Source organism: Wyeomyia smithii, chromosome 3 (assembly GCF_029784165.1).
Source record: "Wyeomyia smithii strain HCP4-BCI-WySm-NY-G18 chromosome 3, ASM2978416v1, whole genome shotgun sequence".
NCBI lineage: Eukaryota > Metazoa > Arthropoda > Insecta > Diptera > Culicidae > Wyeomyia > Wyeomyia smithii.
Window position 1 is genome coordinate 112,778,248 of NC_073696.1, and position 27,232 is coordinate 112,805,479.

General features: G+C 36.6%; 2 protein-coding genes and 1 long non-coding RNA gene across 8 annotated transcripts in view; 1 reads left to right on the top strand and 2 right to left on the bottom strand.

The window, feature by feature from the left end:
• Positions 1 to 27,232, top strand: part of LOC129730829 (tubulin glycylase 3A-like) — a 61,918-nt gene that overhangs the window by 32,299 nt on the left and 2,387 nt on the right. For 4 of the 6 annotated variants that reach the window (XM_055690413.1, XM_055690411.1, XM_055690414.1 and 1 more), the window contains 2 exons: positions 876 to 1,877; positions 2,031 to 2,164. In XM_055690413.1, the coding sequence (XP_055546388.1) occupies positions 876 to 1,798 (923 nt within the window). In that variant the 3' untranslated portion in view covers positions 1,799 to 1,877; positions 2,031 to 2,164. Of the gene's footprint in view, positions 1 to 875; positions 1,878 to 2,030; positions 3,404 to 27,232 lie in introns of those variants that run through there. The other 2 variants (XM_055690415.1, XM_055690416.1) reach the window with 1 other exon arrangement.
• LOC129730835 (uncharacterized) lies at positions 5,644 to 8,477 on the bottom strand. Its single transcript, XM_055690426.1, has 2 exons — positions 7,163 to 8,477; positions 5,644 to 6,572 (listed from the first exon to the last, which is right to left on the bottom strand). The coding sequence occupies exons 1-2, from the start codon at positions 7,515 to 7,517 to the stop codon at positions 6,490 to 6,492; spliced, it is 438 nt and encodes a 145-aa protein (XP_055546401.1). The 5' UTR covers positions 7,518 to 8,477; the 3' UTR covers positions 5,644 to 6,489.
• On the bottom strand, positions 8,769 to 11,608 carry LOC129730837 (uncharacterized). The gene is made up of 3 exons (XR_008728928.1): positions 10,875 to 11,608; positions 10,432 to 10,817; positions 8,769 to 10,125 (listed from the first exon to the last, which is right to left on the bottom strand). It is a non-coding gene; the product is annotated as an uncharacterized LOC129730837 (long non-coding RNA).

Below are 27,232 nucleotides of genomic sequence, written 5' to 3' on the forward strand. Positions count from 1 at the left end.
GGTTTGATGTATACGTTGGTCAGGTGATTTCCAGCTGGTTTTGTGGATGTCTTCCAGAGAAACAAGGTACTTCATTTCATAAATTTTATACAAGATACAGCCTTCACATGTCTAAATGAATGTAAAAATACAATATTTGGATTTTCACATAACTATTAAATATTGACAAGCCCTTAGTTTTAGTTTTTTTTAAATTCAGGGCCTTAGTATTTTCAAATTGACCTTTCTTGAAATATAATGGTCCGAAAAATCGCCTTTTTTCACAATATACAATTACCAGATCAGTTTAACTTTTGATCCGTTTAAACGGGGTTGAATCTTTTGACGTCAAATATAAGATTTCCCGAGGAATACAAACAAAATATCAAACGATAGGGTCTTTTGGGACTCGAATCCATCAAAACGGTAGAATACGGTTGATATCATGATTTTCGCATAGTTGTTGTTATTTAAACTACAGTACTACAATACAATTTTTCCTTGAAAGACACACTAATTTCCTTCAATTTGACGCCAAAAAAACCAAAATCGGCTTAAGGGTTCAAAAGTTATAAATGTACAAGCGGTTGAATGTTCTAATTGTAAAATCATCCTGTGTATACACTATCATAAGCCGGGGTGAGATTGTGCCATCCAACCCGTGACTTGTTAGCCATCGCTACCAGGTCAGAGGACCCAGCAAACTAGTCTTTGTTGATTGAGAATTCGAGGAAACTTATTGAAGAAAGATTAGTTTTGTGATCGTCATGGGATGACTGACAAGTAATGGGTTTGTATGCAACAAACTCACCCTGGATTACCAAGTAATGAAAATAGCATTAAAATTTCTGTTTTAACAATCTAAAGCATAGACTTCTTTTGCATTTCATTTACAGTTGTCATCGATCGTCGCCACGATTCGAATGCAAACACCGGATCTTTCGAAATGATTTACAAACAAATAATTCCGAAAACTCCCGCATACATGGGATTAAATCTTCAACTTCGGGGTCACCGCATCATACCTAAAAGTGCCGCGAAAAAGGAACGTTTGCGTATGTTGCCAGTGAAACCTGTACATAGTGTGCTACATGTCTCACGTATAAGCACAACTTCTGCTCCAAAACCCACCACAGGGCCTGTGATAATGGATCTCATCGATTGTTTGCAGTTTGATAGTAAGGCGCAGCATGAAGATGATGAACTTCATGCCAGAACAGCACTGTTCAGAAAATCAGGGTTTTCTCCAAGATCTAATCTGCGGTATGATTTCGCTAAGAAGAAATCTTATATTATCGCAAAATCAGGCGATTTCTTCCGAAGGAACCGTGGCTCAAAATATATTACAGAACATGACTCGTACATCGACAATATCGAAGATTGGGAAAGAGCCACAAATAGCTTCTTCCAAACAAATTATGCCAACACGCTGAGTGCGTTGAATCGGAAAAATGCTGGTCACGTGGGTGAGGAAAATCAATTATCGCCAAATTCCAGCTGTCATAACCTGAAGTATTGTGTGCCGAGAACTGCCCACTCCTCAATCGCCAATGAAAACCAAACACATCTTGAAAATACTGCCAATTTTGATAGTCGAAATACTGCCACTAGTGATATTCCCACTGGTTACAGTAGATATAACAGATTGATTCCCAGCAGCAAAAAAGTGGCGCTCACCTCGACGATCAATAATTTCTACACCCTTGGAGTAAACCTGCGGCAGCAGGCAGCATCGAGCAGGAGCCCCAAGTCACCCAGAAAAAACGCCGACTTTGCACAATCAGCTGAAAATTTAGCGGAATTAGGGAAATATTGTTGAGAATATAATGAAGAATATATGCCTACTAATAGCTATTCGAAAAAAGTCGTGATCATCGTGCCGATCCCAGTAGACACCAGTAAGAGATTTAGATATTCGCTATCATGTTGTCATTTCGTTCCGCAATCCATCTGTAGTAGGACATTCCAATACATCGTCGCTTTTCTGTTTTTTTTTTATTTCTGGTTAATCCAAGATTATGTAATTGTAACTCATTTCTGTGTATTTACAGCCTTTCCTCTAGTACTTCAAAATCAGTTGTTGTATAAATCGATATCGTTACGCCACAGCAAAATTATAGTGTAGTGAAATTGAAAACCCTTAATAGTAAACAGATGCATTTAAAAGTTAAATATGTTGAAGATATATGGGATCATGATCCCGGTGTTGATCTTGCCGATGTTACACTGCAGCTAGGAGAATTAGATTTAAAGAAAACTGGAGTTATCAAGTTCGACAAAGATTTGAATCTCAAGCAAAATGTCATCACCGAGGATAGAAGTTCAGTAAACTCGCCGAACACATCGATAACCGAACCGGGCGATTCGAAACCTACCGCAAAGATGAATACCTTTCCGCGGACCAAAAAACATTCACACGATGAGTTTACTTTGAATCAACGCAAGAGACGCTTCTTTCACAATTACAGCTTTAATTTTAAAAAACACAAACAACTGAAGGAGAAAATTTCCGCTGCAATCGAGCGAAAAAACATATTTTCAATCGTCGGAACATTTCCGGCTCTTAGAAGGGCACTGAAAAGTCGAAATTGGTTAGAGAAGCAAACCTACAAAAGTGCGTTAGCCCAAGATCTGTCCATGCACTCGTTACTTCACAAAGCTCAAGAGGGAAATGAGTTTGAGGAAGCGTTGATATCTAAAATTCTTCGACCACACAACGCTGACTTTATATGGCAAAATAGACACCTGAAGGAATCCAAAAAAGATCGCTTCTACACGCCATATCGAAGCCGCATTTATTACGACCGTGGGTTTGATTTTACCATGAAGGAAGGCTTGGTGAAGGTGCATGAAAGTATCCAGTGGTATCAAGAGGATGGTATTGCTGAGGTGGATTGTCCACGAACGCATTTGCTAGACTCGGAGGAAGCGATCACCAGATTTCTGGAAGATTTCCAACTAACGGCTTGTACAAGTTTTCTGTACCATTTGTCAAAATATCTAGACTCGCTATTCGAGGAAGATGGTGTTACATCTGTGGACATCATTCATACAGCAATGAAGCTCTTCAAGTACCATCTGGCATGTGTGCGCCACGAAGACATAGACTATCAGGAGTACTGCGAACCATTACTAACACCCGAGGATCGGAGCACGATATCAGCTGTCCTGTACGGTGGGGCACGATTCAAGATTTTGCCGGGCTACGAGATTCTTTCGTTGATTGCACAGGTGAAAAAATTGGTGCTGGAAGCGAGCAAACATTTTCCGGACATGAAAATCGACGGTGTACGAAACATGTGGATCTTGAAACCTGGCAACCGGTGTCGCGGGCTTGGAATCATGCTATTCAACGATGACCGCAAGCTATTGGATTACGTCGACAGCAACTCGGATATGAAGTACATCGCACAAAAATATATCGGTGAGTGATTGTTTTTTGTGCTTTCAATTGTATACTGCATCGATTTTCAATCAAATCACAATGTTAATTCTAAATTTACTTAGACATCAAAGTGTTTGGGTGATGGGCGATACTGGTAAAAATTACCTAATTAAAATGCGTAAATGCTAAAATACTTTAGGGCAATCAGAGATTATGAAAAATTCAAATTTTAAAAGTAATAATATTACGGAGTGTAATAAGTTTGGTTCATTGCGATATTATGGAACTGAAACTAAACTTCAATTAGTTGGGCGCATGAACACGTCACATCGACAAATGGCAAAGCGCTAAAGCACTGATGCGAAAAATGAAAACTTATATATTAAATTTAAACTTAGTTAGTTAATGACTCGGAACATGCAAAGTTGTTTTCCCTTGTTCGAAGTTTATGGACTTGAGCCGCTAGTTTCCCCGGAAAACCTATACGAAACCTCATTCTACCTCAAACTCGCGATAGTGGATATTTAATTTAATTAGTTCTCAAATCAAAATCACAGCATAATTGACTAAGTTCTCGTAAAAAAGCTTCCTAAACTGACAAAGTCTTCATTGTCCAACAATAAAATGATTCTTTTCTCTCTAATGAATTTGGAGTGGCTTCCAATCTTAAAAAAAAGAAGTTTTTCCCAAAAATCGAAAAAACAACGAAAAATGGCAAAGTTTGCGAAGTGAAATTAAAGCTAATTCCCGCCTACCCATGTTGCTAACGGTTGGCATGTCGGTGGTTGAAAATGGAAATACGGCACAAGGACTTAAAATACCGTTTATAGCCGAAAAGCTAGTTGGAAATAGTGCCGTATTTCGCCTGCGATAGTATCGCCGATTATACCTGCTAGATAACGCTGTCCCTGCCTTTGCTTGCTATCATACCAGAAAAATAGTCAATGTGAAAGCGGAACTGGAAGGAGGCAGGACCTGCTCAAACAAACCCTTGGCAACGACCAACTTGATGTTTGAAAAATCAACGGAACTATCATGTGAAATTGAAGCAACTTTATCATATTAAACTATCAACAGACTTGCTTGCAATTCAATTATAGACGGCAAAGTTGAGTTCCATCGATGCTAGGCTCTGTGCAAGACTAGCCAATATTGAGTTCATGCGATTGTGGAGTTAGCGAGCATGAATCACCTGTTTTTGTTTTCTGGAATACTTTCACACCCCAAAAGTTCCATTCACCCGGATTCAGTCAACACCGAACCACTATTTCTAATCGTTACCTTCAGCTGTGAAGGCATAGGGGAGAGTGGGGTAAAATGCGCCCCCTAAGCAAAACGATGATTTTCTTTGTTAATTTAATATAAAATTTGTGTTTAATTTTTTTAGCGAACGTTACCAGGTTTTAGCTTTATTCCGAACAAAGGTGTGACTTGAAAAACCCAAAAATTTGATAGATATTATCGTTTTTCGGAAGAAGGATTTTTTTATCAAAAAGAAAAGCAACGGGGCAAAATGCGCCAGCAGGGGTGCAAAATGAGCCGCAACAAAGGGGTAAAATGCACCACAATAAAGTGCAAAATGCACCACAACAATGTAAATTATGTGCCAGCGCGGTGTACTCAACACAACATAACTTAATTTTGCTATTAACATGTGCTTAACGAATTTCTGTATCTCTGTTTTTAGGAATTTTAAAGTTGCTAACGTGCCTCATGTTAAAAATTTTAATGTGATTGCAGTTATTAGTTCAAGCACATGTTTCTATAAAATCTTTTCATGATACTTGATTTGCATTGTTGAGGTTATCTGAAAAAATGCATATCGAGTTTTACATAATTGTCCCATTTGTATATAAGTTCTATAGAACCTGGAACATTATGCTTCCAGGTAAAGTTTAGAAATGATTGACTCCATTAAACCGCCAATATGTTGGGATTTATCATATTGACTGACAGATTTTGGCGATTACTTCATCTATCTAATCTCTAATCTAAACTTTATCAAACTACTACTAAACAATCAATATTTTGGTAAGTTTGTCAATGAGTCTTTTGAGTTTTGACTAAACAAGTAAAAAACTACTGAGAGAAATCAAAATTATTTTCAATGCGTTACTTATGTTGAGGCTTCACAAACTAAAGTTTTTTAATACTAAAATTATTTAAAAAAAACATGTCTTGTGAGGGTAAATAGTTTAACAAAATGTCATCAATGTATTTGAAAAATAGATGAACTACATATTTTTATTTTCAACAGAAATTATTTTTAGTTTCTTCTCATTTTTTTGTTAAGTCATCTTCATATTTTCAACATTTTGATCGTGGAATGATACCTTTTAAAAACATGTGTTTAGTAATATAGCCTGATTATGTTTTTTTGAAGAACATGGAGTTTACATTAAATGTAATTAGGAATTTCAGTTGCAGTTACCGCATTCCAAATAAAGCTTGTTAGTCGTGCTACATTCTACATGGAACCATGCTTGACATAAAATACATTTGAGCCAACCGTTTCCTTCTTCGGATGCACTAAAAACAACTCCACAATAGTAACAAAGGACGTCTTCGAATGGGATGTCCTTGGGGTTATTTTTCCGTACAATTTTACGACCAGCTGAAGTTTTTTTGAGTAGCTTCAGATCCCTTTGAGCAGTTGATTTTAACAAACTTTTCCTATACGCAGCGGATGTCAGATCAACCGATTCTCCCTTCTTTCTGGTTTGCTTAAGCGGCCTCTTGTTCTCAGACTTTTCTTGGACTCTTTGTGTCGAAGATCGAAAACCGTTGGTCATTGTAACAGCTCTGATATTGCACTCTTGATCCCATCGCTTTTGTTTGGTTGTTAACTTCATCTCAATGAGCCTATTCGAAATGCTGCTGGACGTCAGTGGAGCGTTGGCCAACGTCATAGCTTCGGTGAGTCGGTCGGTTTGAAATGTCTCCCAGTTTGAAACGCTGCTGGGTATCAATTGCGTGTTATTCAACGATGTGAGTTCGGAAAACGATATCTGCAAGTTGGAAACGTTACTGGTCAACGATGGAGTACAGTTCAGCGTCATTACTTCGGTGAGTGGTGTATGCTCAGCGTTCATTTCAGAGTACGATTTCGTTGATATTAGTCCATTTTATCCTACAATGTAATACAAGTTTGGGTCTACAATACAATGTTCCGTATCCGCATCCTCACTGGTCTCGATGAGGTCGATCCCTATTAAAGTAAGTAAAGAGGCATTATTTTAAAAATTTATAATTATAAAATTTTTTTTGGACGATTTTAAACTTTTAGCTTTTGTTTCTCTAAGTTTGAACCATCATCAATGTTTGGCATATATTTTGTATATTTCATATTTTTTTTTATTTTTTACATGAATTTTTTTTGGGGTTTTTTTTTCTGGAGGGTTAAAAATACTGTTTACATTTTTGTGAACTCTAATCTTTTTTAGGCTCAAAAACAAAAACATTTTGAAATTTTTTAGTCTTTATCTGTTCATGTTGAAAAATCATCATTGTGTAGGTAACATATTGTAGTTATTCTAGAATAATAGGTTTTGAAAAAGGACCTTATAAAAATATTCAATTTATACTTTTTTTTTGTTTTTCCTGTAAAATAAATAAATTTCGAATAAAATCGTTGTTCTATGTTGTTTAGAATTGCTCAACAATATTATGTCATGGAAGCAAAAACAAAGTTTACCAAGAAAGAAAATATCAATAAAAATATTTAATTGGATGGTATTACGAATTAGACATCCTAATATCCTTTTTCGAATTTTTTTTTAGTATAAATCTGCTGCTTACCTTGCAATCCACTTATGTTGACGCTGGCATCCACTACTTGAGTATTGCACAATTGGACCTCTTCTGCAGGGACTGTGTACGACTCCGAATATGTACCTTCCACCACACAAATTTGGTTTCCGTCAACTGTCTCAACTGCCGTAGATGCATCTTCCGGTAGTAGTGAAGCTTCGTTTGAACTTCGATTCGAAGAAATTGTTTCGGCCCTAGTAGAAATGATCGGTGTATTCTTCTCGTTGACGTCGTGAGCAAGCGCTTCGAGCGCGTCAGATGGAGCAAAGTCTTTGCTGGTAAAAATGTTGGGATTGAATGGAATAATTCCGGTGGCTTTAAATCCATTTTCAGCAGTTTCCATTGTAGCCGTACGAACAAATGCCTCTTTGACCAACGCGCATATATTGTTTAATGTTACTACCTGTCCGGGATTATCTACTATATAAAAATGGAATTCCGTAACGCCTGATCCTATTGATATTATTCCCTTCGTCTTTGAGTTGTACAGGAACTACGTAAAACATGCACAATTATGACTTTTTGTGCTGAATTTGCCTCTAAATCAAAATTTAAAGCGATGACATATGATTCTTTTTACATTAGAATGTTTGTTAATGTTCAGGAAAGACATTTAAGGAAAAATATTTAGTATCCGTTCACAAAAACTTAAGATATTATTCACAATACTGCGTGAAACATGCAAAATTATGACTTTTTATACTTAATTCGTCTAAAAATCAAAATTCAAAGCGATGACATGTGATTCTTTTTTCACTAAATTGTTCGTTGATGTATAAGAAAGCCATTTGAGGAAAAATAACAGGTATCTGATTACTAAACCTCGAGATATTATTCACAAAACTACGTGAAACATGCAAAATTAGGACTTTTTAAGCTGAGTTTGCCTCTAAATCAAAACCCGAAGCTGTGATCTGTGATTTTTTCTATAATAAAATGTTCGTTGATTTTTAAGGAAGATATTTGAGGGAAAATTAATAGGTATCTGATTCTTTAAAATTTAAATATTATTCACAAAACCACATGAAAAATGCAAAACCATGATATTTCAAGCTCAATTTGACTCACAGCTATGATATATGATTTTTTTCATTAAAATGTTTGTTTATGTTCAGGAATGACTTTTGAGTAAAAATAACACCATGTAAAACATGCAAAATCATATATATATTTGGGCTCAATTGGCCTCTAAATCAAAATTTAAATTTATGATATGTAATTGTTTTTCATTTAAATGTTTGTTAATGTTCAGGAACAACATTTGGGAAATAGTAATAGGTAACATATTGCAAAAAGTTGAGATGTTACTTTAAAAACTACGAATGTTTAAAGAAAATTTTGTGCATAAAAAACATCAAAAATTTTTTTTTGAAATATATATATATATATATATATATATATATATATATATATATATATATATATATATATATATATATATATATATATATATATATATATATATATATATATATATATATATATATATATATATATATATATATATATATATATATATATATATATATATATATATATATATATATATATATATAAATATATAATGCATATAATGCATGCAAAATTTTGACTGTTTGAGCATAAGCTCAATTCGCCTCTAAATAAAAAATTCTAAGCGATGACATGTGATTTTTTTTCAATAAAATGTTCGCTGTTCCTTCAACATCTGCGGATATTTTCTTGCAGAAAAATCCATGTTTTGATTATGTGCGAGTCGAGCAGAAGAAAAATTACATTTCTGATGTTTTCGTAGTTTTGTGAATGGTAACACATTACGAGATTCGATTTATTTTATTACTTTTACCTAAACTAGATCTTGAGACATTTGGCTGGAGGAAAGGCCGCATTTCATTAATTTAAACATCGATTAGGAGGCGACTTATGCATTAATTTTTTTTAAATTTCTACGTAGTTTTGTGGATTGAAGAATTAATTTAGATATCATTATAGAGGTGAACTAAGCATGAATGGTCATGCGCAATTCCTATTACATACTTCGATTTCTTTCTTTCAAAAATCACATAAAAGAGGTTTTACTGTAAACGATTATCGAATATCCGGACACCACCCGAATTTGGTATATTCGGAACTGGGATGACCCCACACAATATTTTACAAAATGGCGGATTCAGGAAAATAACCTGAAGTGGTATTTGGCCAACCATTTCAATACTTCCGAAAGTGGAACTCTGTACGTCTGTACGTTAATATCCGAAACAGCGACTTCCAGTTTCTGTAAAACAGCCCAAAATCACAAAATGCAATCCAATATGAGTATTTCCGTTCTTTGCGTTCTCTGAATGTTGAGGTACTTATAGTGATGATGGACGTATAAGATGTGAAATATTTTTAGAGTGAGTTGGGTTAATAATGCAATTAATTATACAAAATGATTCCTAATTTTGAAACCTTTGATCCCGAGCATCGCCGGGAACGTTCAACTAGTTCTTCATAAAAGCATTCACTGCATTAGAATACTTTGCTTTGAACGGACTCATGAAAGCTACGTCAAGCGGTTGTAACTTGTGGGAAGTGTGGGGTGGCATCGATATAATTTGCACGTGATTGACGTTCGCTTTCTCTAGCATACTGAAATTTCTGGAGTGGCTTGTATGCCCATCCAATATTAGTAGCATCGGATCTTTTTCGGTAGGTTTGAAATGTTCTATGAAATGATCCATCCACGTGTTACATGTTTCCATGTTGCTCCAACCGCTTGCAGAGCACAAGAACTTTGAATCTTGCGGAGCACCGCATTTCCACGACTCTTGCATCCTTATACGGGGAAATATAAATGTCGGTGGCAGATAATTGCCGCTCGCTGACATTGAAAATATGACTGTTGTGGTGATTCCCCGCTCAGCCGAAGTAACTCCAGCAACGCGCCTTTCTCCCTTCTTCGCAATAACTTTATTTGTTTTTGTAGGTACCTACGAAAAATAAAAGTATAATTAACAATGTGCTTAGATTCCATGCTGGGGTGTTTAAATTTAAAAAATATTAAGAAACTTTAAAACGGAGCTTTGCTCTGTCACAAATGTCAAACTGCTATTAACAAGAGTTTAAGTTTACTTCTTCGGTAGATTTACCTTATGAAAATTGAATAAATTTACCAGACAAAAATCGTTTACGGCTATTAATAACTTACGACCGAAATTTGCTAATTTTTCAATCAGTAAAAAGTTCAACGGGTAGCGCCTAGAAATGCTTCCGGTTAGATATCAATAAATACTTACGGTGCTAACTGCTGTTTCATCCATGTTCGCTACTCTGCTGGGTGGGTAATTATGGGTTGCAAAAGCTTCTTCGAGCAGCTTAAAAAAATCTTGACGCTCTCACGGTTGAATCCTTTCATACGTGCCATCGATGTGTCTTCTGGCTGCCGCAATGTCAAAGAAGGGTTTCGATGCACAAACTGCTTGAACCAATCCTTTCCAGCAAGTTTTGTGGAAAGATTAAACGGATGGGGAATACCGTTCTCGTTTGCCTTTTTATACGCCAAACTGCGGACATCTTTAGAAGTCAGGCCATATCCCATCTGACTGAAACGTATTAGTTCACTGGCTAACTGTTCCTCGTGTGCAAGCGTAAACACTGGTTTGATACTTCCCAGTTGTCTTACCTGGGAATGTATTTTCTGTTAGAAAACCGTCGAAAAAATCATAATTTTTTCACTCACCTGGATTGATTCTCCGTCTGCCGTCTTATCGAGGTACCGTTCTAAAGTCTTTCTTGGCACTTCGTAAATGCGTGCCGCGGTCCTTTTTCCCATTCCTCCTCGCACTGCATGAACTGCTTGGTTCATTTTTTCGACAGTCCAAGCTCTACGGTCAGTTTTGCGTCGATAAATTCGTCCCATTTTGCCTATAGTACAACACTTTCTACTGAGAACTGCGATTTTTTGTTTTCTCTTTTGTTAATGCGCTCGAAGTGACAGATGTTTTCTGGCGTTGCTTCAGATAAGGGTCTAACCGTGTAATGCGCTCAATTGATTTTAAATTGAAATTTTATTTGTTATCATTTGGTAATTTGAAATATGGCGAAGAGGGATTGTTTCATGCGTGGTAATAATAATTTAATAATGTTTGAGCTAACATCATGCCTTCTTGGTTTTTTATTAGCATGCTGGGTTGCTTTTGACGATCGAAATAAAATCAGTGAATTAACCTTTTTTCAACGTGAGTCATGATGATTCTTGCTAATATGGCGGCGCATTTTACCCCTTAATCGATTCTTTGATAAAAATGATTATTTTTTTAATGAAACTTATTTTCTACTAATGTTTTATGTTACGATTGGCTTCGTAACTTTTGGGTACACCAAGACAACTAATCCTTCACGATTAAACTGTATTTTTCTATGCGGAAAACCTTGTTGAAATTAAAGCATAAATTACATCAGATAGGCGCAAAAAAGTTTTTCATTTATTTAAATTAATTTAAAAGGTTTTTAACTGTAAATCAAAAGTAAAAAAGTTGAAAATAGCATTGTGTATTGCATTTCGCGTTTTATAGAGCAAAAAATATTGTATTAATCTGTAAAACGAAGTGGATCGTTTTACCCCAATGGCTCGTTTTATACCATTTCCCCCTACGATTTCTTTTTCAAGCTCATGAGCTGCCTAGGAGTGATTGAACTTCAACTGCCGGTAGGTGGATGGCTCCTGTCATCCCCTATTTGGTAGGGAACTTTGAGCGAAAACATCGATTATATCCAAGTTTGCAATCTGTGCCACTATGTTTCAATACCTATACGCTCTTTCTCGAGGATGATGTATGTGGAATGCGAAACATGACCATACTAACCCGCCAGGAACTTCAGAGTCCTGGTGCAGATTGAAGGATAGCAATGATCGATAATTGGGTCTTTGATTTGGATATCGTTCGCTTGTGGAACGGTCATGTTTGCACTATGCAGTAGGGAATCAACTTTCTCGCACTGGAGAAATGCATCGATGGTTGCGGAACATGCAGTATATAGTATAACCAGGAATGCGAAGTGCGTGTTTGATTCTCCGTTTATTGCTCACTGGAAACGAGTGGGAAGACGAAGCCGTTTTCGGGTGAAGGTTGACTTCGATTTAACATCATTATTGTATAAAGCAGCAGTTTAAGAAGTTGTTGGTTTGAGTTTTAGCAGAATGACGGTCGTATTTTAATTGCTTATGAAATTCTAATCAACGTTGAACACATTGTGAAAGATGTACAACCTTTTTGAATCTGGGATTATACCACAAATACATCTTATTCGAGTGCAGTGAGGGGAAATATTAAAAATAAAACAAATGAAATATTAAAATGGTTTAATACATTTTTAACGAATTTCTGGTAACGTGTTGTAAATTAATACTATTATAGAGTAATATTACAAGTAGATTTTATGAAAGTTTCTGCGAGGAACATAAAAAAAATGCAGGCATTGTCATCAAACACACACCTAACGGTTGCATGAATTGTTTAAGCAGGACAACGTAAATTTTGCGTTAAAGATTTTCAATCGCCCAAAAGATGTCTTTGATTTTGTAAAACTGATCCTCAACTGATCCTTACACTCTTTGACCAATGGTCAAATATTTGACTTTCTGACATAATGGTCAAATTTATTTGACATCATGGTTGTTGTTTACCTGTGTTTGCGCCATGTAAAAATTGGAGAGTTTTTTTTTAATAGGGGGATTTGTTAGTAGCTTAAGTATTTATGATAAATATTAGTAGATAATGAGTATGTGTGTCCAATCACAAATGTTGACTTCTCAACACTGTTAGTAATTTGTGATTTTAATTGTTAGGATTTGTTTGCTTTCGCAATTAGGACTTATCATTCGTAGGGATTTAAACCTACTTGTCAAGAAAGGAAAGTAAACTTACAACTAACTTAAATGCTAACTTATTGGCTATAAAGAGAGTTTATTGTAGCAATTGAGGATTGCAACGATTTTTGTCGAAAATTGTTAATAATTTTATTTGACATAGCCTCTAATGGTTCAACACCAGTAAGTCTATTAGCGAATTTCTTTATTCCACTGTGTGCGGGCAAAACTGTCGAGGAATAATAAAACGTTTTCGCCATTTAAGACGCAAGTAAGAAAGAGATGCCAGATAATTGTTTACGAACTTAGCACGTGCGGTTTGAAGCTGACAAATGTTACAGTGCGCTTCGGGCAGCACGGCAGGTCAAAACTGGATCAAAATCGAGCGAATAAAGAAGGGTTTTGACAGCAGTTAGTGCGCTTCCAGGTCAAAACGAGGTGAGCTGGTGGAATAAAGAAATTCGCTATATGTAATTTGAGTGTACCAAACCAAGGAGGACGCTTCAAAATCATTTTCAGAATTTTATTCTGAATCCTTTGGAGCGTTTTCTTCCTTGTTGAACAGCAACTTGTACCGACATAAAGCATTGCTGGTCTAAAAATTTGTTTGTAAATCAAAAGTTTGTTCTTTAAACAAAGTTTAGAATTCCTGTTAATGAGAGGATATAAACATCTCGTATATTTGATGCACTTGGCTTGTATACTCTCAATGTGCTCATTGAAAATAAGTTTTTTATCGTAAATTAGTCCCGAGTACTTAACCTTGTCAGACCAACTTAAAATAACCCTATTCATCTTGACAACGTGATTATTGTTTGGCTTGAGGAAAGAAGCCCTAGGCTTATGAGGAAAAATTATCATTTGAGTTTTAGAAGCATTGGGAGAGATTTTTCACTTTTGCAAGTAGGAAGAAAAAATATCTAAACTTTTCTGCAATCGACTGCATATGACACGAAGGGTTTTTCTTTTTACGGAAATGCTTTTGTCATCGCAGAACAATGACTTTGTGCATCCTGAAGGCAAATCAGGAAGATCTGAAGTGAATATGTTATACAGGACTGGGCCCAAGACAGAACCTTGAGGCACACCTGATCTGACAGGAAATCTATCAGATTTTGAATTCTGATAGGCAACCTGCAGAGTTCGATCAGTAAGATAATTTTTCAAAATTTTGATTAGGAAAATTAAAAGTTTGCAATTTCGCAATCAAACCTTTATGCCAAACACTGTCGAATACTTTTTCTATGTCTAAAAGAGCAGCTCCAGAGGAATAACCTTCAGATTTGTTGGCTCGTCCTATCATATTAGTAACTCTGAGCAATTAATGAGTTGTGGAATGCCCATGGCGAAATCCAAACTGTTCATTTGCAACAATTAAATTTTCGTTGATGTGTGACATCATTCGGTTAAGAATAATTCTCTCAAACAGTTTACTTATTAAAGAAAGCAAACTGATTGGTCGGTAACTTGAAACTTCAGCTGGATTCTTATCCGGATTTAAAATTGGAGTAATTTTTGCATTTTTCCATAATTTGGAAAAATATGTAATTTTGAAGCAGCAATTGAAAATTTTCATTAAAGATTCCATTGTGCTCTCAGGGAGATGTTTGATTAGTATATTAAAGATTCCATCGTCACCAGGTGCATTCATATTTTTGAAATTTTTAATAATTGATTTAATCTCATTCAAGTTAGTTTCAATTATTAAAATTCAAATTCAAATTTGAGTTATGAACACTCTCAAACTGCTGAGCAAGTCTTTGAGCCTTTTGTTCATTGGATACAAGAAAACGTTCACCATCTTTTAAAACTGGAATAAGCTTTGAAGGTTTCTTAAGAATCTTCGACAGCTTCCAAAAGGGTTTTTAATAAGGTTTCAATTTTTCAACTTTAGTCTCAAAATTTTGATTCCTCAGAAGAGTAAATCTATGTTTAATCTCTTTCTGTAAATCTTTATAAATAGTTTTAAAAACAGGGTCACGAGAACGTTGATATTGACGTCTGCGGACATTTTTCCAACGAATTAGAAGTTGAAGATTTTCGTCAATTATTGGTGACTCAAATTTCACTTGTGCCTTTGGAACAGAATAATTCCTGGCATCAACAATTGCACATTTTAATGCCTCCAAAGCGGAATCAATATTCACTTCGTTTTGCAAATCAAGCTCATCATTGAAATTTATCTCAATATGAGTTTTGTATCTTCCCCAATTAGCCTTGTTATAATTGAAAACAGAGCTCATAGGGTTTAAAACTGATTTATGTGATAAAGAAAAAGTTATTGGAAGATGGTCAGAATCAAAGTCAGCATGTGTGATCAAATCACTACATACATGACTTTGATCTGTTAGCACCAAATCAATTGTTGAAGGGTTTCTTACAGAAGAAAAGCATGTAGGACTATTCGGAGACAAAATAGAATAGTATCCTGAAGAACAATCATTGAATAAAATTTTGCCATTGGAATTACTTTGAGAATCATTCCATGATCGATGTTTAGCGTAAAAATCGCCGATTATAAAAAATTTCGAATAAAAATTGGAGAGTGACAAATAATTATCTTTGACCAAATTTTTATCTGTCAAAAAATTAAAAATATTTGACGCTTGGTCAAAGAGTGCATTAGAGCCTTCATTCTTTTCCACCATTTCAGAAAATGGTGGATTCTTCTACATTGCTAAAATTACTGATTTTCATGAATAGTTTCATGTCGTCTGCGTAAATTAGCATTGTTTTTTTTTAAATATTAAACAATGTCATTCACTAACAAAAATGAAAGAAGTGGGCCCAAACTCTAGAGGTTCTGAAATGGGATTTCTAGTGTTTGTTTTGTAAGCGTACAATTCTTTTGCGATAAGTTAAATATGAATAGGGCCAATTCAAAAGTTGAGACCCCTACTGACGGTGTTATTGTCGCTGCAGCACTGCTCTGCAATTCACTGGTAAGTCGAGTGACGCGAAGATTCCTAGCGATGTCAGTAAAATTGTCACTTCTATCATTGATGTTTTAGTGCTGGACAATATAAACTGAAAAAAATCAAAAACAATAATTAAAACAGGTTGTGTATCGGAGCTGCGATGCAGCATCTTCATTATTTAAATACTTATAATTAATCATCAACCGATTTTGAAATACGCAATTAAGCTGGAGGTTCGGCCCAAGGTCATTTTCCGACGTCATTTTCCATTTCTGACGTCATTTTCCAAGCAGTCCAGAAACACCAAGCAGAACCAAATATCGTTTATGCCCTATATGGACTACATTTCTTAGGAATGTCTAAGCCTGCCATTGCGATAATCTACGGTAAAAGTTCGTCCACAATTTATTCTTGGATGGAAAATTTGAAGCTGGGAGTTTATTGAGAAAACCAAAACGGATCCAGGTTTTAACGAAGTTTTCCGGAGAATATGATTTTGGCTGTTGTACCAGGATCATCCTCTTGTATTCTTGGACGACGCTAAAAAGAGCTTTCAGAGACAGTTCCACCTAATGATCAGTGTTTCGTCGGTTTGTTCGATCCTCCACGAAGCTGTACTCTCTTGGAAGGTTGTTGAAAGACCAGCAATCCAAATACGAAAGGAAGAGATAGTTAGATTCATGCGTGAGCTTCTGGCGTGATAAACTTTGATAACAGGGACATGTTACGCCGGAAGGGATATGGGGTTGTGGGACAAAAAGTGATTTTTAGTGGATAATTTTGTCACAAACCCCGCCTAACGTTCTTGTGCTTTTTGGGATTGGACGGGATTCTTGATAGCTTTTCAACGGCAGAGAAAAACAAGTTTGAATACACTAAAATACGAGTTCTTATGAAAACTTGATTTTCTCCAAATCTGTGCATGCTAGAATAAATCTTTCAGCATCTTTGGATTCAGAAGACGTTACTCTAGAAATATAGAGCTTGAAAATTGAAGAGCTAAGTTGAAACCTACCGTGGGAGATTGAGAAAATCAGGTTTTCATGAAAATACGTGCTTTGGTGAATTTAAACTGGTTTTTCTCAGAATGTTTGCATGCTAAAATAAATTTTTCATCGCGCATGGATTCAGAAGACCTTACCACAAAAATGTAGAGCTTAAAATTTTAAGAACGGTTTTGTTGTTTGATTTTTTATAAAAATACGTAGTTTTGTGATTTTGTACTGAAATAATTTGGAAACTCCAAAATTCACTCCTTCATACCATATTTCATCCACCTGACATGATTTGATCAGTGCTTTGTAAAGGATCGCAAGTTGACTGTTAAAACACGAATGCGATCGCCTTCCGCAGTCAACTTGTCTACTCGGCATAGTACAGCGATCGCCCGGAGAAAGAGCAGTCAAAGTGGAATTGAACATTTTTTTAGTTCCTAGGTGGCGGTCATTCGCTATGGCAGCGCTCGTTTATTTCGTTCAATCTTTCATTATGTATTCGTTCAAGGCACAAAGTGAATAGGGCAGTTGGTACCATTTCTACAGCTTCGCTGAGTTGCGGGCCAACGGAGACGGCACCGAAGGCGGGTAGTTAAGAATGAAATAACTTTCGGTCGCTTGCGCGGCAATCAACACATGGGATTTGCTATTTCCTAATTGTGTGCTTGCATCTGAGGTGGATGGCCTTTAGATTTTTTTTGTGACTCGACTGTGGTTGTAGCGTATCCTGCGCTGCGAAAGCGGCTCGCCCTACCGCAGTTTAATGTACAGGTATACTTAAGGCTGTACATTAACCTACGGTAAGGCGAACCGCCTACGCAGCGCAGGCCGCGCCAGTATGTTTTTAGCCTCACAGTCTTACGTGAAGGTGTAAAAGAAATCATATTCTCTAATCAATATTTTGTACCGTAGAACGGGGTATCATTGATCAGCGGGGTAACATTGATCAGTTCTGCCTCGTGATTACTTTTGCTAAATTTGAGTAAAACATCTTAGTCTTGTGTCATTCGAGATCTGAACAATATTGCATTGTTCGAAATTTTTTATTGTTTTGATAACTAAATTTTTAAATCAATTTGATCGTTATATTTCTAACTCTCAGTAAGTGCCAAAAAGCACTTTATACTTGTCGAATATTAACCATTTCGTATTCATTGACATGTTTTCCAAATCCGTTATCTAATTTTCTCAATCAACTAGAAAAAAATTTATGGAAATTTATTACATTTATAGTTAATCAATTTATGAAAGATGAGAAAGTCCAGTTTTATGCTCTAACCAGACATCATCCTGGTCTACGCCAGGATGTTGTCTTGGCTAGAGCATAGAACGTAAGAGGCTAGAGCTGGCCTATTGATACTTCCGTTGTTGGAAAGGCCTTGCATATATGATCAACATACGTTTTCTGAACACAAACATTTTACAACGATTGCTGACTTACAAAATACTTCTTGCACATTTCGCAACGTTTACGTTTTTCATCATCGAAAGGTGAAATTACATATGGCATAAAAATGACTCGCAGTAGGCCGCGGCTAGGTGCAAGGACAGGACTATCCTCCGCAATAAGAGCAGTCAAGCAGAACGTGATGTCAATCCGGGAAGCGTCTTTAAACATGTTATCAAAGCAATATCTAACATTTTTAGTTCAAAAAAGTTTCAAAACAATTCAAAATTGACACCGATCAAAGTTACCCCAAATAAAGAAACAACGACGAAAAACAAATGTTTTATTGTTCAAGATTTTCGAAAGGCTTTAAAAACTAACTTCTCAAGTTCTAAGGATGCCAGTACTGGTACTAAAAATATGAAAACTGTAATTTCAGTTGTAAAATATATAAATACATAGGGGTCTTTTTTACGCGGTTGGTTGTACCGCGTTGAAAAAATCCGCGTATTAAAAACCGCGTAATTTTAAAAAAAGCCTTAAAAACTCCGAGGTTCTGTGGTTAGCGATGTCGGTCGGCTAGCTCTCCCACACGGTTGGGATATCGGGTTCGATTCCCGATCAGGTCGAGGATCTTTTCGAGCTGGAAATTTTCTCGACTCAGCACTGGGGCACGGTGTATCGTTGTACTTATCCTACACATGCAAAATGTGCCAAAAACAATATCGATAACGAATTCTCTCAACTAATCTAGTTGATCGAGACCGCATTAGCCCCCCAGGCTAGCGTGCGATATTATTACTTAAAAAACTCCATTCAATAATAAGATCCGATTAAAAATAATGGCACGTAAGTAAATATAAACTTGAAAAATGATATAAAAATGGTAACGAAACACACAAAATAAGTTTTTAGTGCTTCTAAAATGAAAATTCATTGAAGAACATGACAATAACATTTTTATAACAATTTTGCTACATGTTTAAGCTTTCGTTTCTTAAACGGAAGTGAATCGCAACGACCCTGACTAGTATCGTTGTAAAATTATTATTGTATTTTTGTTTCTTCTTCCCGAATCAACGGAAATTGCCTATTTTTTGATAACAAGAGCAAATATATTGAAAATATGCATTATTTAGATTAATAAAACAGAATATCTTATTGTCATGAACCATACAATTGATTTTTACTTTATTGGATTTACTTATACTAAACTTATTTCGCGTAAAAATAATCGTCACTGTGCTACAGCGATTTAGAACTTCTGAAGTGGCCTAGTGTAGGTTGTAGGTCTTGTTGAGTATAACATTCGCTCATACTAGAAATTTCACAAACACCCTCAAAATCTGAAGTTAGGGTCAAAAAACGGTTTTTATTTTTTAACTCAGTCATTTATCAACCGATGTTTAATATTTAGGCAGTTTTAGAAAGGGGACAAATAGAGCTTTCAAAATATATACAGATTTTCACTAATATCAATGAAACATGTTGAGTTATTTGAGTTTAAATATAAGTTTTTAGATTTTTTCACGCAGTATTTCGACTTAATTTGAAATTTGCCGTTTTTTAAGAAACATACCTCAAATATACTATAGTTTTGAAAGTATATTCAATTCCGATTCAAATGAGAGTAGTTTGGTGAAAATCGGTTGATATTTGGCTAAGTTAGACTAGTTTTTTAAAAAACTAGTATTTTTGGCTTCTAAATGCAAGAACTTTTGATGTGACTTAGTGTGGGTTATAGTTTAAGTCATGTGTTACTTGCGCTTTTACTTGATTTTTTTCAAAAAAACCCCAAAAATTGTAAGTTAAGGTCAAAATTCTGCTTTTTACCTTAGCTCACATTTTTATGTTTAATTCGGTTATTTTCCAACCAATTTTTTATATTTTGTCTGTTTTGGAAAGGTGAAAAATAGAAACTTTGAAATATATAAATATGTTTAAAGAGTTTACCAATATGTGCTGAATAGTTTTAATATAAATAAGATGATTCATAATTAATAAAATAAGATGATTTATATTATTTTCAAATTTTACCTATATGTGATAAATAGTATGTTACACTCAACAAGACCTATAACCTACACTAGGTCACTTCAGAAGTTCTTGATTTTTTTTTTGATTTGTAGCACAGTGTAATCCACGTTATGTCAAAAAACCGCGTAAAAATAATCCGCGTTATTGTAAAAAATCGCGTGAAAAAGTCGCGTATGAAAAAACCGCATAAAAAACCCGCGTGAAAAAGACCCCAGTGTACTCACGAAAAAGTGAAAAAACTGATCAATGTTACCCCGTTTAACGGTATATACCTACCTATTTGTGTTGTTGCGAGCACGAGTGGTTGATTTTTCTTTAAATGCTGTTAATCAATTTACGCCGATAACTTATTTTGATTATTGAATTTCATAGATTCAACTGCACTAATGCAGTGCAGAGCATGTAACAAAACGAGACGATCAAAAGAATTGGAATTTTGTATTACAATCTGTTTGAAATTCAAAATACAATGTTCAAAAAAAATTCCAAACCCAGTTTTTTTTTTTTCATAAACCGCACTTGAACACCCTCTCAGCTGAAACAAGTTTTGATTTAAAAAAGAGCAATTTTATCAAAAACGTCATGAAACCTAGGAAAAAGTTGAAAATATGCTAAAATTATGTTCGGCAGAATAATGTATTTCTCAAATATGAAAAAATGTTTAGAACATAGTAGGCCAACTTTGCTAAAGATTTCATTCAAAGATTTGATAAGTAATAATATAAATAAATTTTTCATCTCACTTTTAGGCAGATTAATCAAAAATCTATTTGCATCAAAAATTTTTCCTTGAGATATAAAAAACATCGTCGAATACACTACAGCATTTAAATGGCATCTTTACACTCAAAAAGTTGACGATCACGTTTTTCACGATTTAAACCACTATGCATTTCTGGGCCACTTTTTTGTGTAATGAAAAGAAGGACGGAGAAAGAATTGAAAAAGATCTCAATCCGCAAGTAGATATTCACGGTTCTTATACATCGGACCAAGAATTTAAAAATAACAAGAAGAAGAAAAAGAAGTAGTTTCGAAAAAAATTTGTATGTAAAATGGTAAATAAAAACTAGTAATAATAACATAGCGGCTTGAAAATTTTTCACCTTTCAATGCTCAGAATACTTATTTTTTGAATGCGGCTAAAAGTCTCCTAAAAAGCAAAAAAAAAAACTATGAGATTTGAATTGTACTTAAAACAAGTTGGTTCACACTTATAGTTGGATTCTATTTCCAAAATAAACTATACTTAGACAAAAGACAACAAAATAAAGTGTTTGAAACCCCTCTTTTTGGAAATGTTTTATGATTCAATATAGGGTACAATTCGACATAAAGTACAAATTAAAATTCGAAATGTACCTTATATCGAAGTTTGCCTGTACCACTTTCACTCTATGAAAAACAACGGATACAAACGTTGCGAGCTATTTATTTAAAATATATTTATTTAAAACTTATTCCAACCACAAATCGTAATTTTGACAACAATGTGAATGTTAAGCATCATTTCGGAATTCTCTCGCTACGCCTCAAACGTAAGAATGCTTTAGACTGATCGACTGATGACTCGGTCGATCATGAACATAAACGAAAAACGGAATGGTAATGCAGACAGAACATTGTACGAAGTTTCCCGAACGGCCTTGAATACCGAGGCCGTGCTCCTTTTGCGGAAACAACGCACGCAGCCCGTTGCATATTCGTGAATGTTGAAGACTGATTGACTGTTTTTTCGGTCGATCATGAACGCAAACGAAAAGTGGTATGTGAATGCCGGCAGACGATTTTATGACAGACATGAAAGACAAAGCGGCCGCAGCTCGTTCCACATTCGCTCTGCTTTGTACCGTTCTTTGAAATTGAACATGCTGCAGATACAAGTTGAAAATGAGCGAAGGATCGCACAAAAAGGAAAGCATGTAACTGATTGATAAGTATGAAAATTCCCAGTGTTTGCCCAATTTGTTTGAAAAATTAGAAAAAAAACAGGGACATACCGTTTTGACTCAAACTTAGAACAGTCTCAAACTTCGAACACTTTAGAATGAAAACCATATTATTATAGCTAGAGTAATCAAAAGTATGATTATTATATACCATTTCGTTCCTCGGAATGTCCTTTACCCTGTCATGTATAGCTCTTCACTGTGGGCCATTTCCAGGGAACCAGCAGGCGTTGAAAAAAGTGACAGTCAGTGTTGGGACGGTTTGCCTATCTATCTCTTAGTAATTACATGGAAGTGTTCGGAATTTGAATCAAAACCTAGGTTTGAATTCTCGTTAATTTAATAAACAAAACTTGTTTGAATCTTTATAAATACCACTTGATTGCAACAAAAATAAATTAATCAACATGGTAAACCTTTGAGATCGTCGAAAAAAATTATTTTTCGTTGATTTTTTAGTGCAAGAAGTTACATCATAGCTTAAGTGTTCGAAATTTGATGCATTACGGTATTTGAGTCTCACAAAAACGGGGTGGGTTCCAGAGGGGTGGCACCTTTACCGATACTTAGAGCTACTACGATCCTTGAATAAAATTTCAAGATTTCCCAAACGAGCATTTTCAAAAAACCAGTTCCGTCCCGGGTCTTTACGGGTTAAGCTTCTTTCCGGGAAAAATTGTTAAGTTATGTTTCATTTGTATGGAAGCCTCCCCTCTCCCCTATTGAGAGTATGGAGGGGTGTCAAACCATCATAGAAACATTTCTTGCTCCCAAAATCCTTCACATGCCAAATTTGGTACTATTTATTTGTGTAGTAATTTGTGTTTCATTCGTATGGGACCCTTACACTTAAAGAAATCGACACGACATTATAAAGTGTTTTGCACTTGAATTCGCCCTATTGGTCAAAACATATAGAATTCATATGCGAAACACTTTAGAATTATTTATCGTGCAACACCTCATTTTCAAAAGGAAAACACTTTCAATTCTCGTGTTATGACATATAAACATAAAGTGTTTGGATTTTGAATCTCAATAGAATGTTTACCGAGCTTCGAATGATTTTTATTCGATATTAAAATGAAAACAATTTTACATGGAAATGATTGCATATAATGCAACTTTTGTTTTATTTATAAAATTAGAATTTTACTATAAAAATTCATCACAAAATATCAATTATCCTTTTTTGTTGAAGGAGCCTGTAACAAAGAATTAAATTAATTTAATTAATATAAATGATGTTTTAGTTAACAAATACTTGCCTCTAGCGTGAAGATGTTTTCATCAGAATCTCTATGATTTTGTGCTGGAAGGACAAAATAAGATTAGAATTCGATTCTTTTACGTGACATAAATCACTTACCTTGCAAAAATTTACAGATGTAGTCCGGAAAATCGTCGAACTTCTAAGCCGTATGACACTCGCTGACTTTACATCTGTCGCCATTTTTCTACTTTTCAGTACAAACGGCAATTCATTTGACATATAAAAACAAAACAAATCATCTGAAAGTGTTTCGCACATGATAATCACACATCTATATCTAATTCTACAAATAACAATGCAGACTCATTTTCATATTCAATTGATGAAACACTTGGATGGAGCGTGCGCAGTTTTTTCAGTGTACCTTCCAGAACAGAAAGGGGTGTCGTACTATCCTCATTACTTTTCCCGGCCCCAAAAACTCTACATATGAGTTTTCGCGCCGATCGGTTCAGTAGTTTTTAAGTCTATATGGATTAGACTGGCAGATCTGCATATATGTATGTTTAGATGAGTCTCCTGGAATTTCTGATTTCTATACTCTTGCTAAGATTGCAATATACACCTATACGGGTGGATGAGAATATGTCAAAAACTAATTCTCTCTCTGTGGATTCCCTGTAAGGGAACTCAAGGCGGTTTACTGCATAGTAGCAGTTTTTGCTCAAAATTGTATCGTTTACCTTTTTGATGTCTACACTAAGGGTCGTTCCACGTAGACAATTGAAGGGGTGAGGATACACGAATTTCCACGCTAGTGCATATGAAAGAAGGGGAGGAGATTACTATTTTTCTGTTTACGTAGGATGTAAACGGTCTTGCCTTACCTTACCAAACAGTCACTAGCCGCGGTGTGGCCTTTGCTGTACGTAAGAGTCGTCTCCATTCCACTCGGTCCATGGCTGCAGTTCGCCAGCTCTGCAGTCTGCGTAGGGTCCGCAGGACGTCTTCCACCTGATCGGTCCACCTTGCCCGCTGTGCAACTCTCCGTCTCGTCCCTGACGGATTAGTTTCAAGAACCATCTTTACCGGGCAGTCGTCCAACATCCTTACAACATACCCAAAACACCGCAACCTGCCTATCTTAGCGGTGTGGACGATAGATGGCTCCCCAAGCAGCTCCTGCAGTTCGTGGTTTATTCGCCTTCTGCACACTCCGTCTTCTATCTGCAGTCCACCGAAGATGGTATGCAACACTTTCCGCTCGAAGACCGCAAGGGCGCGTTGGTCCTCCACAAGCGTAGTCCATGTCTCATGCCCTTAGAGGACTACCGGTCTGATCAGCGTCTTGTAGATGGTTAACTTGGTGCAGCGACGAATTCTACTCGATCGGAGCGTTCTCTGGAGACCAAAGTATGCACGATTTCCTGCCATAATGCGCCGTTGAATTTCGCTGCTGGTATTGTTGTCGGCAGTTACCAGTGAGCCCAGATACACCCACCTCGATTTCATCACCACCAACTTGAACTCGAGGTGGGAGGTTAGCACTGTCTTCTCGTGAACCCATGTACTTCGTCTTCGATGCATTGATAACCAGTCCAATCCGTTTGGCTTCAGCCTTTAGTCCGATGTACAGACGTATCCGCCATCTTCACAAAGGTCCAAACCACAATGTCGATATCGTCGGCGAAACCAAACAGTTTAACCGACTTTTGGAATATCGTGCCGCTCGTGTTAATCCCCGCTCTTCTAATGACACCTTCCAGGGCAATGTTAAACAGTAGGCACGAGAGACCATCACCTTGCCTTAGACCTCTTCGGGTTTCGAAGGGGCTCGAGAGTGCCCTTGAAACTCGAACTACACACATCACTCGATCCATCGTCGCTTTGACCAACCGCGTCAGTTTGCCCGGAAATCCGTAGCCCTGCATAATTTGGCATAGCTGGTGCCGATCGATTGTGTCGTACGCCGTGTTTGTCGTCCTTTTTGTAGATGGGACACACAATACTCTCCATACACTCCTCCGGTACTCGTTCTTCCTCCTAAACCTTGACAATGTCCCAGTGCACGGCTCTAGCCAGTGTTTCTTCACCGTATTTCAATAGCTCGCTGGGTAATTGGTCCACTCAAGCAGCTTTATTGTTTTTCAGCCGGCCAATCTCCTCCTCCATCTCCAGGAGATTGGGGGCTGGAATCCTGATGTCTTCTGCTCGTGCACCAAGATCAGTTGCCATACCGTCCTCGCGCTCTACTGCATCGCCGTTTAGATGCTCGTCGAAGTGCTGCTTCCACCTTTCGATCTCCTCATACTTGTCTGTAAGGAGGTTGCCATCCAAGCTCGTGCACATATCGGCTTGCGACACGAAGCCTTTGCGGGAGCTGTTCAGCTTCTCGTAGAACTTCCGAGTGTCATTAGCTTGGGACAGCTGTTCCATTGCTACGCGATCCCGGTCCTCTTGCTGGCTCTTCTTCCTTCGGATGACTGAGTTTTGGCTGTTCCGTGCCTGTCGGTATCGTTCCACGTTCGTTCTCGTTCGGTGTTGCATCATTCTCGCCCGTGCTGCATTCTTCTCCTCGGCTAACCGTTTGCCGTCAAACCAGTCATTTCATCGCTACAGCAGTGCTACCTATGGCGGATCGGATGCTCCTCCAGCCATCTTCAAGTGTAGCTGCGCCAAGCTGCTCTTTCGTAGGTAGCGCTGCCTCCAGCTGCTGCGCGTATTCCTGTGCAGCCTCGGCGTCCCGCAATTACTCAATTTTTGGTCGCGGTGTTCGACTTCGGCGGGTGTTATACACCGTCGGTAGTTTTGAGCGCATGCACACAGCTACTTGATCTAAGCATATGGCTACTACGTTGATTGCACGGAATGCATTGGATATTTTGAAACTTCGTTCGGAAAATTCGTTCAATTGGTAGGTTAATACTGATGCTCATCTAATCTTTTTTCTCAGCTTTCCAATGCTGGTATCAGATCGAAAATCGGAAGTTGCGAACATGGTCAAAATTGCATTTTTCTGATATATTCCAAGATTGCGGCCAAATTCAAGATGGCGGCCAAATTCAAGGTGGCGGCCAAAATTCTGATTGCTCCAAATGGAAGCCCTATCATTCCTTTTTACAGAAAAGTGCTACTTGTTGTAGGTTCCGTAACGGATTTCAGAGATATAGCTCAAATAAAACATCAAGAATTGTTAAATTTTCCACTTTTCTAGAAACAATTTCACCCCTTGGTGACCGAGGGGTCAACAAGTTCAATCAAACAAAAATGGCATAATCATTTTTTCTCTATTCCCAACTAATATGTGCATTTATATCAAATTCGAAAGACCTTGAGTGGTTCGATTCTATATTAACACTACAGTAGGTGCGCACGTTGATTAGGGATACCATCCGTCCTGATTTAGCAGGACATGTCCTGTTTTTGAGACCCGTTTGGAGCGTCCTGATTTATTTTTCATATTTTAGCATTTGTCCTGATTTTTCTAAATGATGCCGAATATTCAGAAATGTTGAAGATTCTTCAGTACTTCTTCTTAACCCCGGAAAGAGAAGGACTCATTACAAACGATTTTTTTTTGCTTGGTTAAATCTTGAGGAGAGAAGTTGTCTAGTCGTTGAAACCGTTAAACATCTGACAATTGTTAAGTATAATTTCAAACAGTTTACGTTTGCTACATTTTTGGGTATCTATTAATGCCTGAGGAATCAAAGTTGCAAAAATGAATCG